The following is a 14088-nucleotide window of genomic DNA, read 5'->3' on the forward strand; positions in this document are numbered from 1 at the left end:
GGTGTCCTAGGCTCAGACGGTAAAAGCGTCTGCCTACAATGCGGGAGGCCCGGGTTCAATCCCTGGGACTGGAAAGTCTCCTGGAGAAGGAAATGGCAACCCACTCCAGTACTCTTGCCTGGAAAATCCCATGGATGGAGAAGCCTGGTAGGCTACAGTCCATGGGGTCACAAAGAGTCGGACACGACTGAGTGACTTCACAGTGACCTGTGGGGAGAAGGCAAAGGCAACCCACTCCAGTGTTCTTGCCTGGAGAATCCCAGGGACGGGGGAGCCTGGTGGGCTGCCGTCTATGGGGTCACACAGAGTCGGACACGGCTGAAGAGACTTAGCAGCGGCAGCAGCAGTAGCAGTGACCTGTAGAGATTGCTGGCTCAGCTGCCTTTTAACAAGGAGTATTTCTTAAAAAAAAAACAAACCCAAAACTTTTCATATATTTATTTTCCCTTTTTTTCTCAGAAACTCCAATGAGATAGCATGATCACTCTTAACCTAAGAAGAGGGTGATTTACCAAGACTCCCTTAATTCATTAGATTTAGGTGGTGCTAGTGGAAACGGCAACCCACTCCAGTACTCTTGCCTGGAAAATCCCATAGATGGAGGATCCTGGTAAGCTACAGTCCATGGGGTTGCAAAGAGTCGGACACGACTGAGCGATATAACTATAACTAGTGGAAACAGACACCCGCTTGCCAAGGCAGGAGACTCGGGTTCAATCCCTGGGTCAGGAAGACCCTTTGGAGGAGGAAGTGGCAGCCCGCTCCAGTGTTCTTGCCTGGAGAATCCCATGGACAGAGCGGCTTTGCGGGCTCCAGTCCACGGGGTTGCAAAGAGTCAGATATGGCTGAAGGGACTTCGCATGCACGCAGTGGCGGACACGGTGAGACCTAGTCCGTCCTTGTAGACTCCTTCGGTCAGCCTTTTGGGTGCTCTTAAGTGGAGAAGCTGGGCCTGTCATAGAGCAGGCCACAGGGAGCAAGGAAGCTGCTAAATACTTCCGGCAAGTCAGGTTCTGGAATATCAGTTCTGTAATTCTGCGAAGTGCCCAGTTGGCAGGAGATTGTGAAGTGAACAGAGTCCTCTCCGTCTTATTGCAGATCCTGTCCAGGGTTTGAGTTATTGTAGGAGCGAGTCTTTCCAGCAGGGAGAAATACTAGAATTGTTCTGACTGAGCTTTGAAATGTTCTCAGTTCAGATGGTGGAACTTCAAGTGGTGGGTGGGGTGCTTAGACTTTGGACTTTGGTATAAGCACTGTCATAAGAAGCCGTAGAAAACTACCAACAAAATATATTCCTTTTGATTTAAAAATAAAGTGCAGATTTTCTGTTTGTGTGGTTGAACTGGACTATTTGGTTTGAACTTGGCAAATGAACAGTCAAAGCAAATAAATACCTTTACGTGCCTAGAATACCTGTGCTTTTTGGTTTGATTATGTTCTGTAGTGTTACAGGTGCTGTGTTTTATTGATGTGTATTCTTCAGTAGATGCTCAGTCTGTACCTTTTAAAAAAGCAGTATGGAATCCCTAGGATGATGTAGTTTTTCCTTATCATTCTGTTTAGAGGGAGGAGATAACTTTGATTCTATAATGAAGGAATAGAAGGGAAGAGAGCTGCCTTTGAACCTGGCTACAGAAGATAAAACTTCTTTTTTCATGGTTTCTTCCAGAGCCCAAAGATTGTTTTGTGGGGTTTAGAGTTTTCCATCTGAAGACAAATAATCTTCCTCTTTCCACAGAGGTTTACATGCCTAATTTTGGTCATTTCTTTGGATATACTTAGCTGAATTGTGTAGAGGTCGGAGAGAGGTTCAGAGTCACCCTGTCTATAGTTTTACATATCTTATAAAGCTAAACTCTGAAAAGTAACAAAAAGTAAAGCTTACATGGGTTTATATATAACTTCTCCAAGGTCTCACGATCTGGTTTTGGCAAAGCCAGGTCTTGTACTCCAGGTCTTTTGACTTCTGGTCTGGAGATTAATCCCGCCCCCCTCCGCTTAAGAGTGTGAAGAATTCCTGTAGCCTGTAGTTTACGGAACTACAGCTAGTGGTGAAGGGGGGGAGTGTGCGGAGATGAGTGGTTTCTTCAAACGCCCTACCAACACCTCCAAAAACCTTAGTCCCTTATGTTAGCTGTTTGTAGTAGTTTAATTCAGTGGCTCAGTCGTGTCCGACTCTTTGCGACCCCGAGAATCGCAGCACGCCAGGCCTCCCTGTCTATCACCAACTCCCGGAGTTTACTCAAACTCATGTCCATTGAGTCCATGATGCCATCCAACCATCTCATCCTCTGTCGTCCCCTTCTCCTCCTGCCCCCAATCCCTCCCAGCATCAGGGTCTTTTCCAGTGAGTCAGCTCTTCGCATCAGGTGACCAAAGTCCTGGAGCTTCAGCTTCAGCGTCAGTCCTTCCAGTGAACACCCAGGACTGATCTTCAGGATGGACTGGTTGGATCTCCTTGCAGTAGTATTAGTAGCAGTAGCTTTCTGTGCGTCAAGACATTTTCTGAGTACTTGCCATGGATTGTCTCATTTAATCCTCGCAGCCATCCTATGTATTTTGTTTCTCCCTGTTTCTCCATTTTACAGAAAAGAAACCTGAGGATTAGAGAGATTTGCCCAAAGTCACGTAGCTGAGAAGCAACAGAGCTGCACACAGACAGTGTGATTCCAAAGCTGATATTCTTAACCTCTGAAAATTCTCATTCCAAACCATTTCTGCAGCCAGTCTACAGCAGAACATCATCGTGGTGATTGTGCTGTAGGCAAGTGACTTTTTTGCCCTGTTACCTGGTTGACATTGTTGAGCTGTTTGGTCTTTCTGGTATCTGACTTAATTCAACTTTTTTTTTTGGTTTAGAATTCTTATAGAAGAGATTGGATATTTACTGTTGTCCTTGCTTGAATGCGGGAACCTTGTAGGTTCAAGGTCTATAGGTCTTGGTTTGTTAAGAATAAAAAAAGTTATTCTCAGAAGATCTAGTGACAGGTGAATGGCAAGTTTCACCTGCTCACTTTGCTTCCGTCCCCCACCTTGGGAATTCCTTAGTGATCTTTTTTTGGGAGGCGGGGGGTGCTTTTACTGCATGTCTTGCAGGATCTTAGTTTTCTGACCAAGGATTGAACCTGAGACTGATAGTGAAAGCCCCAGGGCCTCATCACTGGGCCATCAGGGAATTCCCAATGATCTTTTTTTAGTGAGAACAAGTGTAATCCATTGAAAATATTAAGTAGCAAACTGGTAAAGGTGTTGGCCTGTAGTCTTGACGCTTTCCTCACTCTTAACCGCCAAAATTAGTTAATGGTTTGCAGATTCTGGTCTCTAGGATAATTTGTTTTTTATGCTGTGTATGTTTGGCATGACACTCAAGTCTCAAGAGTTGTGAGGTGATATACTATATAGCTTACCTAACTGCTTCATTCTCTTCCCCTACATATGCTTTCCTTTTCCTCCCATTTATTTATTTTTTTAATCCCACTTCTTTCTTATATGGAGACATTATGGGTAACCCTTTAACCTAAAGATAAGTAGAAACTTTTTCTTTTCCCTTTCTCCTTTGATACTTGGGAATAAAGCTCTTGAGTTGTAGGAGAGAGGTGCTGGACTATCATTTTATATTGGACTAAGTTCAAAATTTGCTATTAACTGAAACCTTGGGTAATTTCTTCACCTGTAGCCCGTTTTCTCATTTGCAGTAAAACTTCCTTAGAGTCCTTGGAAGGATTGCCAGGATAATAAATGTAAAACACTCAGTGATTGTTAGTTCTTTTCACCTTCCCTTTCTCCTTGTTAATAAACTGCTAAAGCCTCAAGTAGGGAATTGAGAGTTGATTATAGCAGATGTGTAATTCTGTGATGGCTGCCAGGCGCTGAAGAAAAGCACCCTACGTCCCAGAAACACTGGTCTAGGTGGGACCTCCTAGTAAACAGTGCTAGAGTAGGGAAACCAGCTCATCCACTCCTTGGAACCCAGGTATGCCCTTGATCCGGTTAATTTCATCTACTAGTTCACAAAATAGTTTTAGGCTGAGGCATTATCATTAAGTAATGTAATTGGAAGATAGAAACTAACTCTTGAAACAACTTAATACCTCACATTTATATAATGTACGTTGTCTCAGCTGCCCCTCGCTGCGGCTCTGGGTTAGGCTGGGCTGGCGGTGCTGGCACCTTGGAGACGAGAACGTGGCAGGCCTCGCTGCCGTCCTTGGCTAGTGGCAGAGCCGGGACGGGGTGTGTCTTCTGAGTCCAGTTCTGTCCTGCAAAGCTCTGCTTCTGCCCTGTTCGGGGCAGAAAGCCTCCCCCATGCGTTTAGTCCTAGGAATCTGATCCTCTTTCTTAACGTTTCCACCTTCTCCAAATTAGGGCCGGGTGGTTTGCTTTACAAACCATGGAGATGGGAGAAGCTAATGTCTCCAGATCCTGCTTTCCAAGTTGGATCCCTGGGTAGAGCCCCACTACCCTTCCTAAAGTTGTGGGGGCAAAAGGCGACGATTTTATGGCAGACTGACAGTTTCTCTTTGCTACGGGAATGTTGTCATTGTATGCTTGATAGTAGTGGTAGTTTGGTCTTTTATTAGCAAAGAAGATTACAGGGTGGAGACTGCCCGAGTGGTAACTACAGTTTCAGACAGTTCAGACCGACCTGGGAGAAGCTCAGAGTCCTCTTAGTATGGGAGGTTCGTAGGTCATTGATATAGTGGGTAAGCGCAAGTGCTTAAAATTAAGTAATAAAAATGAAAGGGAAGAACATATTTTAAAAATAAGACTTTTGAGTGGCCTGTTGGAATGTAGGGGATTGAGAAAGTGACAGCGGTCTTTGAACTTAGAGGAAGAGCAGGAGTCGGTAAGTGGCTGTGGGAGCCCAGAGCGCAGGCTGAGGACCGCATTTCTGGGCTTAGGGCCTGGATCCACTGGGAGGAGTCTTGGTGACGGAGAATTAATTAAGGAATCTGAAAAGTGAAAGTTGCTCAGCCTGTCCGACTCTTTGTGACCCCAAAGACTATACAGTCCATGGGATTCCCCAGGCCAGAATACTGGAGTGGGTAGCCTTTCTCTTCTCCAGCGGATCTTCCCCACCCAGGGATTGAACCCAGGTCTCCCACATTTCAGACAGATTCTTGCCCAGCTGAGCCACTGGGGAAGCTCAAGGAGTTTGTTGGGCGCCTGTTTGCCAGCTCCTCTGGATACTCTTGCTTGCTGAATGCTGCCTATACCTTGAAGCAGACAGGCCCGAGCGTCTTGGTAGGGCCCTGGGGAGCGTGGGAAAGGGAACTGAAGCAGAAGGCGAGCCTGGCTAGTCCCCACATGCCTTCCCCAGCACGGCTGTTGCACTGGTTTCCCAATGTCTCTGTGGGCATGCTGGGACTGGGCTCTGACGTTTCTGCCTCAGGGGTGGGGAGGAGGGGGAAGAATGTTCCAACAGCAGTTTTTTTTTCTTCCCAGTTTGGTTGCTGGGAACAGGGGGTAAATGAGTTTCTATCCACATTATAACCTGCTCCTAGTGTTCTACAGAAGTACAGGTAGAGAAACTCTGACATGGCCACAGAACCCAGGTTTTATTGAAAACTACATTCAGGGTCCGCGTATTTGAAAACAGCAAAGTCCAAAGGGCATCTGTAACATTTAGCAATTCCAGGTCATGTTCTAAATTACCCCCATTCCTAGATTGTTTTTTCCCCCATATCTGCCCTTGCTCCTTTTTTTTTTTTTAATATATTAGATATATTTTATTTTCCTCTCACTCCTGTTTTTCCTCCAAATATTCCTACAGCTCTCTCCTTCCTGCTTCCTCCTTGCTGTGGTGGCTGGGATGCTTCTCCCATGATACTTTGGATCTAGCCTGGGCTGTTTTCTGTTAAACCAATCAGTTGCGACCTTCTCTTAACAGGTGTGTATAAAATATGTTTATTAACAATAAAAAAATTTTAAGTGCTTTTTTTCTGGAGGGGTTGATGAAAGGGTGGGAAATAGAGGAGAGGGTTTATTCTGAAACCCACCTTTCAACATGGTACATCTGGGACTACCCAGAAAGTCTCCCACTGCCAGCTTGCGAGAGAGAAAGCCTGCTCAGCACAGCAGCCTGACTGTGGTGCCCCTCCACCTTCTGGCCAGCCCGGCAGTTCACGGCCTAGGGTGCGGGCACTCCTCAGTTCTGAATAACCACTGTTTGTGGTGGCAGTCACACACACATCCTCAGGAGGTGCTTGGATGTTTACCTTTAGTTGGAATAAGTAAAGAGGTAAAAATGGAGCCCATTTTAGAGCTTTCTTCAGGATGACAGGGATGGAGGAAGTCCCAGCTATCGACTAAAGGTTAGCCTATGAACTGCTTGAAGGGATACCTTTATTATAGTCTCATATGATGGCTCCTTTTCCTGCTCCACAAAGAGATGTGGGGGGTCACTGAAAACGGTGCCTTTTTACAGTCTTTTATTCTGCTGCCTTCTTGTCCCTTAGCCAAGGCACACATTCTGCCCTCAATATTGTAGTATAGTTTTGAAAAGTAGAAAAAACCCCTTTATATATGTATTCAATTTGAGGGCCTTAGTTTTATTTCCTGCCTTTGATGGTGGGAATGTTTTTTTTACTTCTCCCATTTCTTATTGGTATTTTAACTTAGCATGTTCGTTTAGCATGTTTTGCCACCACTGCCGCAGTTTCAGTGTTGGGATTTGGGAGACGTGAAATGAGATCTGTCCTGCCCCTCTGTCTGGAGAGGTGGCTTGCCCGCAGGACCCTGAACGCTTGTCTGTGGTGCGGAGTTGAAGAGCCTGACTTTAACCTCGTGTGTGGCTGCGGTCCTGAGCCCCATCCTCTCCCCCGACAGTGTAGGGCAGGGTCTGGTTGCGCCTCTGCTTTCAGGGGACCGTTATAGAGGGTCGTGGGCAGAGCACCCTGCTTGTGCAGGCTTGGTGGCGGGCCCAGGCTTGGTGGCGGCTCTCTTTCTGCGCTGCAGGCGGACCGCGAGGGGCCTCTCTGGCTCCGGGTGAGTCGTGCGCTGCCTCTCTGACCTGTGCCCTTGTCTCCTCTCTTGCCTCCCCGGTAGTGTGCTGTGGGGGGCCTCCTCCCTCCTCCCCTCCCTCAGTGGGCCACCTTCTCTTGCCCTGCCCTCACCTCCATGGACGACTCGGAGGTGGAGTCGCCCGCCAGCATCCTGGCCTCCGTGAAGGAGCAGGAGGCGCAGTTTGAGAAGCTGACCCGGGCGCTGGAGGAGGAGCGGCGCCACGTCTCGGCGCAGCTGGAGCGCGTCCGCGTCTCCCCGCAGGACGCCAGCCCGCTCCTGGCCAACGGCACGCTCACCCGCCGGCACCAGGTAACCCTCCGTCCGCCAGGCCTGCCCGCGAACGCGGGCCCCTTGGGGAGGCTGCTCCCCGCACGGCGATGGGCGTCCCGTGCCCGTGCCTCGTGATGGCCTCCGCAGGGCGCTCGGTCCTGGTTCAGACAGAGGACGTTGCTGCTTGCCGCGTTGCCTGGACTTCTCTCGAAGCATCCATCTGACTTCCTGTCCACTGCAGTGGGGTTTCTGGGTCGGGATGCCCGTCTGGTAGTGGCAGATCACATAATTTGAAGCTTTACTCAAGTTACTTCTTTTTTTCCCCTGGTTTCCCCCTTCCTCCCTATCAAAAATTCAGGAAATTAAATGCCTGCTTAGTGGTTGGGGAAATTGGACATCTTGCATCTCATTCTCCCTCAGAGAACAGCTTGCTCAGAGTCGTGGCAGTGTCGGTAAATTGTGTATTCCCACTCCACACTCTTTTTGTTGGCTGTGCCAGTCATTTTTTGGAGAAGGGGGTCATTGGTAATTCTTTTGGTTAGACTTGGAGAGGGAGCATCATGCTGCTGTTTAAGCCAGATGACCGCAGGAGCCAGTGGTCTCTGGGTTGGCTGACTGGGATGTGACTCTGAAGTGAGTTGGTGTTTGAAAGGAGAAGTATCTTCTGTTTCCTATGGTTTCTGTAGTCTGACTTTGCCGTGATGTAATCTGTCTGAGGTTTTGTGTGTGTGTGTGTGTGTGTGTGTGTGTGTGTGTAGTAGGCGTTGCCTGATAGACTTCATCTTAAGAGATCCTGATGGGAACCGAGACCAGTGCTCATGCTCATGATCACTTACTAATTTTTGAAATGGAGAAGGTCCCTCAGGCTAAAGAGGTTGTTGAGTGAGAGGATATAATTTCAGTTGGGGATGACCAGGAATTTGGAAGCCATGTGTTTGCAGTGCTTCTAGGATTTCTACAGGAACAAGAGTAGAGGGTTGGGGTTGGAGGGGAATACACTGCAGAGGAGGGCAGGACTGCTCGGCCTTGGAGGTGCTGGGGAATTCCAGGATTTAGTACATGGAGTCTCTCTCTTTTATTTTTAACTTCTGCTCAGCAATGTAACCACACCCTTCCTTCTTCCTGAAAATAATGTTTAACTTCCTTTCCCTACAGCATGACACGTCCCACGTAATGGGAGTAGGGTAGGGGAAGAGTCTCTCAAGGTGGCTGAATCTCACTGTATACATTTTGAAGGGGAGTAGTCAAATGTGTTTTTACGTAGTATAAGGTCATTAGATTATTTCCTGCTGCTTCAGATGGAGCAACTTAAGAATGCCTTTTTTGAATGTGTTCTGTGAATCTTATAATTGGTGATGAAAGTATTGAGACATTTGTTTACTTGAAGGGGGTTGAGATGCTTATTTTCTTTCTGCTTGGAAAGAGAAGCTCATATCTCTTGCTTCCTTCTTTATAAAGCTGCCTGGTGTGGGAGTTTCCCGTGGTTGTAGAGCGTGAAGATGCGTGAAACAGGGAAGGCTTTTGGAAACCCCCACCCTAGCTTTTCCAACTTTCCTATGTTTTTGTGGCTTTCCAAAAAGATTTCACGGGGAACTTACCTTATGCAGAAAAGATTTTTGAGTACCTACTATGTACAGGCACTGTTGAGGGCACTGGAGAGGCACTGAACAAAAGCTCACAAACCCCTCTGCCCTGATGGCACTTACATTCCTACGTTCCAGAGACCCAGGCCACCCGAGTTCCGGGTCTGAGGTGCCGAGTCTAAGGCGTGATTTGGTTCTTTTATCTATACTGACAGACGACTCCAGGCCACAAATGCCTTCTTGAAAGCCCTTTTCCTGTTTGGAAAAAAGATCATTTGTGTTTGATAGAGCAAAAGAAGGCCGCAAAGTGAATTGTCTTCTTGTGGGCTCTGTTTCAGAACGGCCGCTTTGTGGGCGATGCTGACCTTGAGCGACAGAAATTTTCAGATCTAAACCTCAACGGACCCCAGGTACCTCTTTTGGTTCAAGGTCTGGGTTGCTTGTTCATATCTTTTTTACTCTCCCAGCTTGAGAGCATATTGGTGTCTTCTAAAGTACCTGGCACGTTGTAAACTCTCGTTAGTTAGTTTCTTTTCATTTAGTGGAAAAAAATGAAAAAAAGTAGAGCTTCAAAGTATATATATGGTTTTATTTTGGACTTAATTATATTGGTCATTGATTTAGTATTCGATCCCTCAATTACTGCATCCCTTTTCTAGAGTGGGCGTGGTTCTACTTTGCAGAAATCCCTACCTAAAATCTAGCTGGTCTTGAGCCTTAGGCATATCTGAAAAATAGCATTGAGCTATTCAGATCACTCTTACTGAGGTTTTCTGGTTCATCTTAAAGGTTCTTATTGGGTGAACTTTGTTTTATTTGAAGGATCACTCAGATACAGATATAGCTGCTTTTCACACAGTTCATGTTCACTTAGATGACCAGAACTGGGAAGTTATATCTGCTGTCTCTGCCACTGGGAGGGTGTTGATGTAGCTATAGTTAACTCAGTTCCTGTTTGTTAAGTGAATGGGACTGGGAACTTCTGCCCTTTTGTACAAGTTGGGAACGTGGGAACAGTCACTCCTGAAAACGCTGGGCCCACAGAAGATGCGTCGTCTTGAAGGAGACGGTGCTGCTGGTTGGGATGGAGCATTGGCGTACATGGCTCAGGAGTGGCTCTTCCCTTTTTCTCTGTTCTGTGTAGGATCACAGCCACCTTCTGTACAGCACAATCCCCAGGATGCAGGAGCCGGGGCAGATTGTGGAGACCTACACGGAAGAGGACCCTGAGGGCGCCATGTCTGTTGTCTCCGTGGAGACCTCGGATGATGGAACCACTCGGCGCACAGAGACCACAGTAAGCTGAGACTTGTGTAAGGTCTGGGGTGAGGGCGGAGGTTGTCCTCTGGCCTTTATTAAGGGGAAGGGCTGGGCAGTTCACTAGGGTGGAGGAAGGCCATGATCTGTAGTGAAGGCGTAAAGAAAGTGCTCCCTGGCTAGACAGGGAAGAGAGAAGAGATATGAGAAAACCTAATGGAATGAGGAAGAGTCAGCAGCTTTCCTTGAGGCGCAGTGACTGCCAGTGCAGTTTTCCTGCCTGTGGACTTCCCGGAAGATCGAAGGGGAGGCGGTGAGATTGCTCGGCATTTCTAGGGAAAGCAAGCTGGGGACAGAGGGTTATTTCTTAGAGGGCTCTAGAGTTTAAGCTTAATTTGTTCATGTCATTAACGTTCCTTTTCTTTCCTTACTCGAAGGTCAAGAAAGTGGTGAAGACCGTGACGACGCGGACGGTGCAGCCAGTCCCTATGGGGCCCGACGGGCTGCCTGTAGATGCCTCGTCGCTGTCGAACAGCTACATCCAGACTCTGGGCCGTGACTTCCGCAAGAACGGCAACGGGGGCCCTGGGCCCTACGTGGGGCAGGCAGGCACGGCCACCCTCCCCAGGAACTTCCACTACCCGCCCGACGGATACAGCCGCCACTATGAGGACGGGTATCCCGGGAGCGGCGACAACTACGGCAGCCTGTCGCGGGTGACCCGCATCGAGGAGCGGTACAGGCCCAGCATGGAAGGCTACCGGGCGCCCAGCCGGCAGGACGTCTACGGGCCGCAGCCCCAGGTCCGGGTGGGCGGGAGCAGCGTGGATCTGCACCGCTTTCATCCGGAGCCCTACGGGCTGGAGGACGACCAGCGGAGCATGGGCTACGACGACGCGGACTACGGCATGGCGTCTGACTACGGCGCGGGCCGGCGGGCGGGCACGCCCTCGGACCCGCGGCGGCGCCTCAGGTGGGCGAGCGGGAGGGGCGCAGAGGGCTCTCAGACAGCGGCAGGGGCAGCTCTTCCTCTTGGGGAGCAGAGGCAGCTGGGGGCCCCCCGCCCCCGCGCCTGATTTTGTAGGAGACCATCCTAATCGCCCCTCTTCTGATTTTACTAAATACTGAATTGGTTTTTTTGGTCTCCTTTTCATTGTAAATATCATGTATTATAATTATAGAAAACAGCCTGTGACAGTTAATTGGTCTGTGTCCTGAGGAGTGGCCTTTGGTTCTATGTCAAGAGTTTCTTTATTTTCTGCCTAAGGTTTGACACCCTGTTTGGAACCTGATATATGAAGCTATAGAATGTTTGTTCTTGTGAATTTCTTCAACTTCTTGTTTGGTGTTAAGAACAAGCTTAAGGACTTTAGGCTTTCAGGGGCCGAATAGACAGTTGAAAGTGAAAGTGTTAGTCGCTCAGTCGTGTCCCACGACCGCATAGGCTGTAGGCCGCCAGACTCCTCTGCCCACGGAATTCTCCAGGCAAGAATACTGGAGTGGGGGAGTGGGTTGCCATTCCCTTCTCCAGGGGATCTTCCCGACCCAGGGCTGGAAACAGGTCTCCTGCACTGCAGGCAGATTCTGTACAGTCTGAACCACCTGCAGGTACATACATGTAAGAGCCCTCCTTATGGTGGTTTAAATTTGAAGTTAAAAACCTTGATCTCACAAAAGCCCTGGCCCCTGGAAGCTGGCTTCTTACTTCTGACATTTGATTGTGGCGTGAGATGGGCTGGCTTCGCTAGCGGGGGGCACTTTACTGACACCCTGAAAAGCTCACTAGTTCTGCCTGTACTGGTCATACCTGGGGATTCTTTGATGACATGCAGAAGGCCGTAACTGACATGTGGACGGGTAGATGGTTTACACTGAGAAAATGCTTTAGAGTGGAAGCTGCCAGACCTTTTCTGAAAAACGGAAAGTTAGTCGCTCAGTCATTTCCGACTCTTTGCAACCCCATGGACTGTAGCCCGCCAAGCTCCTCTGTCCATGGGGGTTCTCCAGGCAAGAATACTGGAGTGGGTTGCCATTTGCTTCTCCAGGGGATCTTCCTGACCCAGGGATTGAACCTGGGTCTCCTGCATTGTAGGCAGAATCTTTACCATTTGAGCTATCAGGGAAGCCCTAAACCTTTTCTATAAAGGACCATAGAACTAATTTAGACTTTGCAAATAATATATTGTTTTTGTTGTATGTCATTGTTTGTTTTACAACCTTTTAAAAAAACCTTTTAAATCAACCATATGAAATGATATGGTTAGATAGCATGACCAACTCAATGGGCATGAATTTGAGCAAACTCTAGGAAATAGTGGAGGACAGGGGAGCCTGGCATGCTGCAGTCCTCGGGGTCGACAAGAGTCCATCATGACTTATTGACTGAGCAAAAAAACACACAAAAAATATGAAAACTGTTCTTAGTTTTGGGGTTGATGGGGCCCATGGGCTGCCTTGTTTTAAGAATAAATCAGAGACAGTGTTTTCTGAGCAAAGAGGAAGAAGAAGAATTAAAGGAGAAGATTTACGGATGTCTTAATGGTAAGAATATCTTACCAGCTGTTGCTGAATTTCTGTGTGAGGTCATGACTTCCTAAAGCAGATGCCTTGGTGCTTGTTTTACTCATATTAGGTAGCTTTGCTTAGCAGCAGACTGGGCTGGGCCTCGGCTAGAGGCCCCATTATCTCAGCCTGAGTCACTCACCTTTCAGGTATCTCTTGGACAGCAAATCCAACTCCCATGTGACTCATGTTTTATTCCTGGGGTGTGTGTGGCAGGTCTTCGCTGCGCGCAGCATGAGCAGCAGCTGATGACAGCCATCCCCGAAGGAGTCGGCTTGGGCGACAAGTGTGCTTTTCCTGACTTCCTCGCTAGTGCACTGACTGGGTCTCAGTGAGTGCTGGTGGCCAGGTCATTCTCTGTTGTCCCTGGTTGGGGCAGTTGACATAAAGAAAGGGTTTGGGCTTGGTTCTTGGGTTTATTCCAGGGTGGCACTGGACTTGGAAACCTGCTCGACTAGCCAAGAACATTTGCTGCTTCCTGTTCTCGGCCTCGGAGAGTAACGCAAGGTCGAGTGAAAACAGGAATGCAGAAAGATGAGTGGAGAAAGCGCTGAACCCGAGACCTCGGTTCTAGCTGTGCCTTTGCCATTAGCTGTGTAGCCCTAGGCAAGTCATTTAATCCTTCTGGGCACAGCTTTGTTATTTGTAACACAAAGGAAAGAATGTCATGACCTACTTGTAAAAGTGACCGAAATTGTGTGGTGATTGTTTTGCAATTGCTTTATATTAAAATAATAATAAAAGTAAAAACATCTTCTGCACAAAACCAGAAGAGCGCACCATCCATTGATAAGGAACTTCCCTTAACATTCTTATGCTTTTCTTTTGTGTTCTTTTCCTTACACACGACCTTATTTTTCCCTCCTGAAATGGAATCTTACTTGATATGCTGTTTAGTAGCCTACTCTTAACACTTAGCTATATAACCTGTGTATTTTGTTTCAGTGATACTAAAAAATAGTGATTTTTTTTTTTTTTTAACTGACTGTCCATTTGAATTGTGTTTGAGTGGTTAATGTTGACAGCTCTGAGGCAGGCCCTCTGCTCAAGCTAACCTTGAGGGTTTGGTGACAGTGGGAGTGGTTTTGTGGAGTAAACAAGAGGCTTATTTGGAGTGTTCCACACAATGGACTCTCCCCTCTCCTGTGGGAGCCACTGAGTGAGATGAGCTCGCAGATAATGGGTCCTTCCTTCCTGGCTGTTATGAATAAATAACAGTGTGACAGACTCACCCCCTAGTGGTGGTCGGCAGTACGAGTAGGAAGCGTATCTCGGGTTAGATATTTTTCTTTACCTTCAGTTGCTCTGTCTCTATTTCTTTTCTCAGTGGTTCGGCATCCCAAATGTGATGGTGGCCAGGAGTGTCAATTTTGAAAGAACTGCAAGTGTTGGCTTTAGAAATTGGAGACTA

General features: G+C 47.8%; 1 protein-coding gene across 9 annotated transcripts in view; it reads left to right on the forward strand.

The window, feature by feature from the left end:
* The window catches only part of CTNND1 (catenin delta 1), a 46013-nt gene that overhangs the window by 17027 nt on the left and 14898 nt on the right, over window positions 1-14088 (forward strand). For 5 of the 9 annotated variants that reach the window (XM_061154038.1, XM_061154035.1, XM_061154045.1 and 2 more), the window contains exons 2-6: window positions 5774-5890; window positions 7048-7314; window positions 9197-9268; window positions 10003-10155; window positions 10553-11088. In XM_061154038.1, coding sequence (XP_061010021.1) covers window positions 7120-7314; window positions 9197-9268; window positions 10003-10155; window positions 10553-11088 — 956 coding nt within the window. In that variant the 5' untranslated portion in view covers window positions 5774-5890; window positions 7048-7119. Of the gene's footprint in view, window positions 1-5773; window positions 5891-7047; window positions 7315-9196; window positions 9269-10002; window positions 10156-10303; window positions 10429-10552; window positions 11089-14088 lie in introns of those variants that run through there. The other 4 variants (XM_061154036.1, XM_061154056.1, XM_061154066.1 and 1 more) reach the window with 4 other exon arrangements.

Source organism: Dama dama, chromosome 1, assembly GCF_033118175.1.
Source record: "Dama dama isolate Ldn47 chromosome 1, ASM3311817v1, whole genome shotgun sequence".
Lineage (NCBI taxonomy): Eukaryota > Metazoa > Chordata > Mammalia > Artiodactyla > Cervidae > Dama > Dama dama.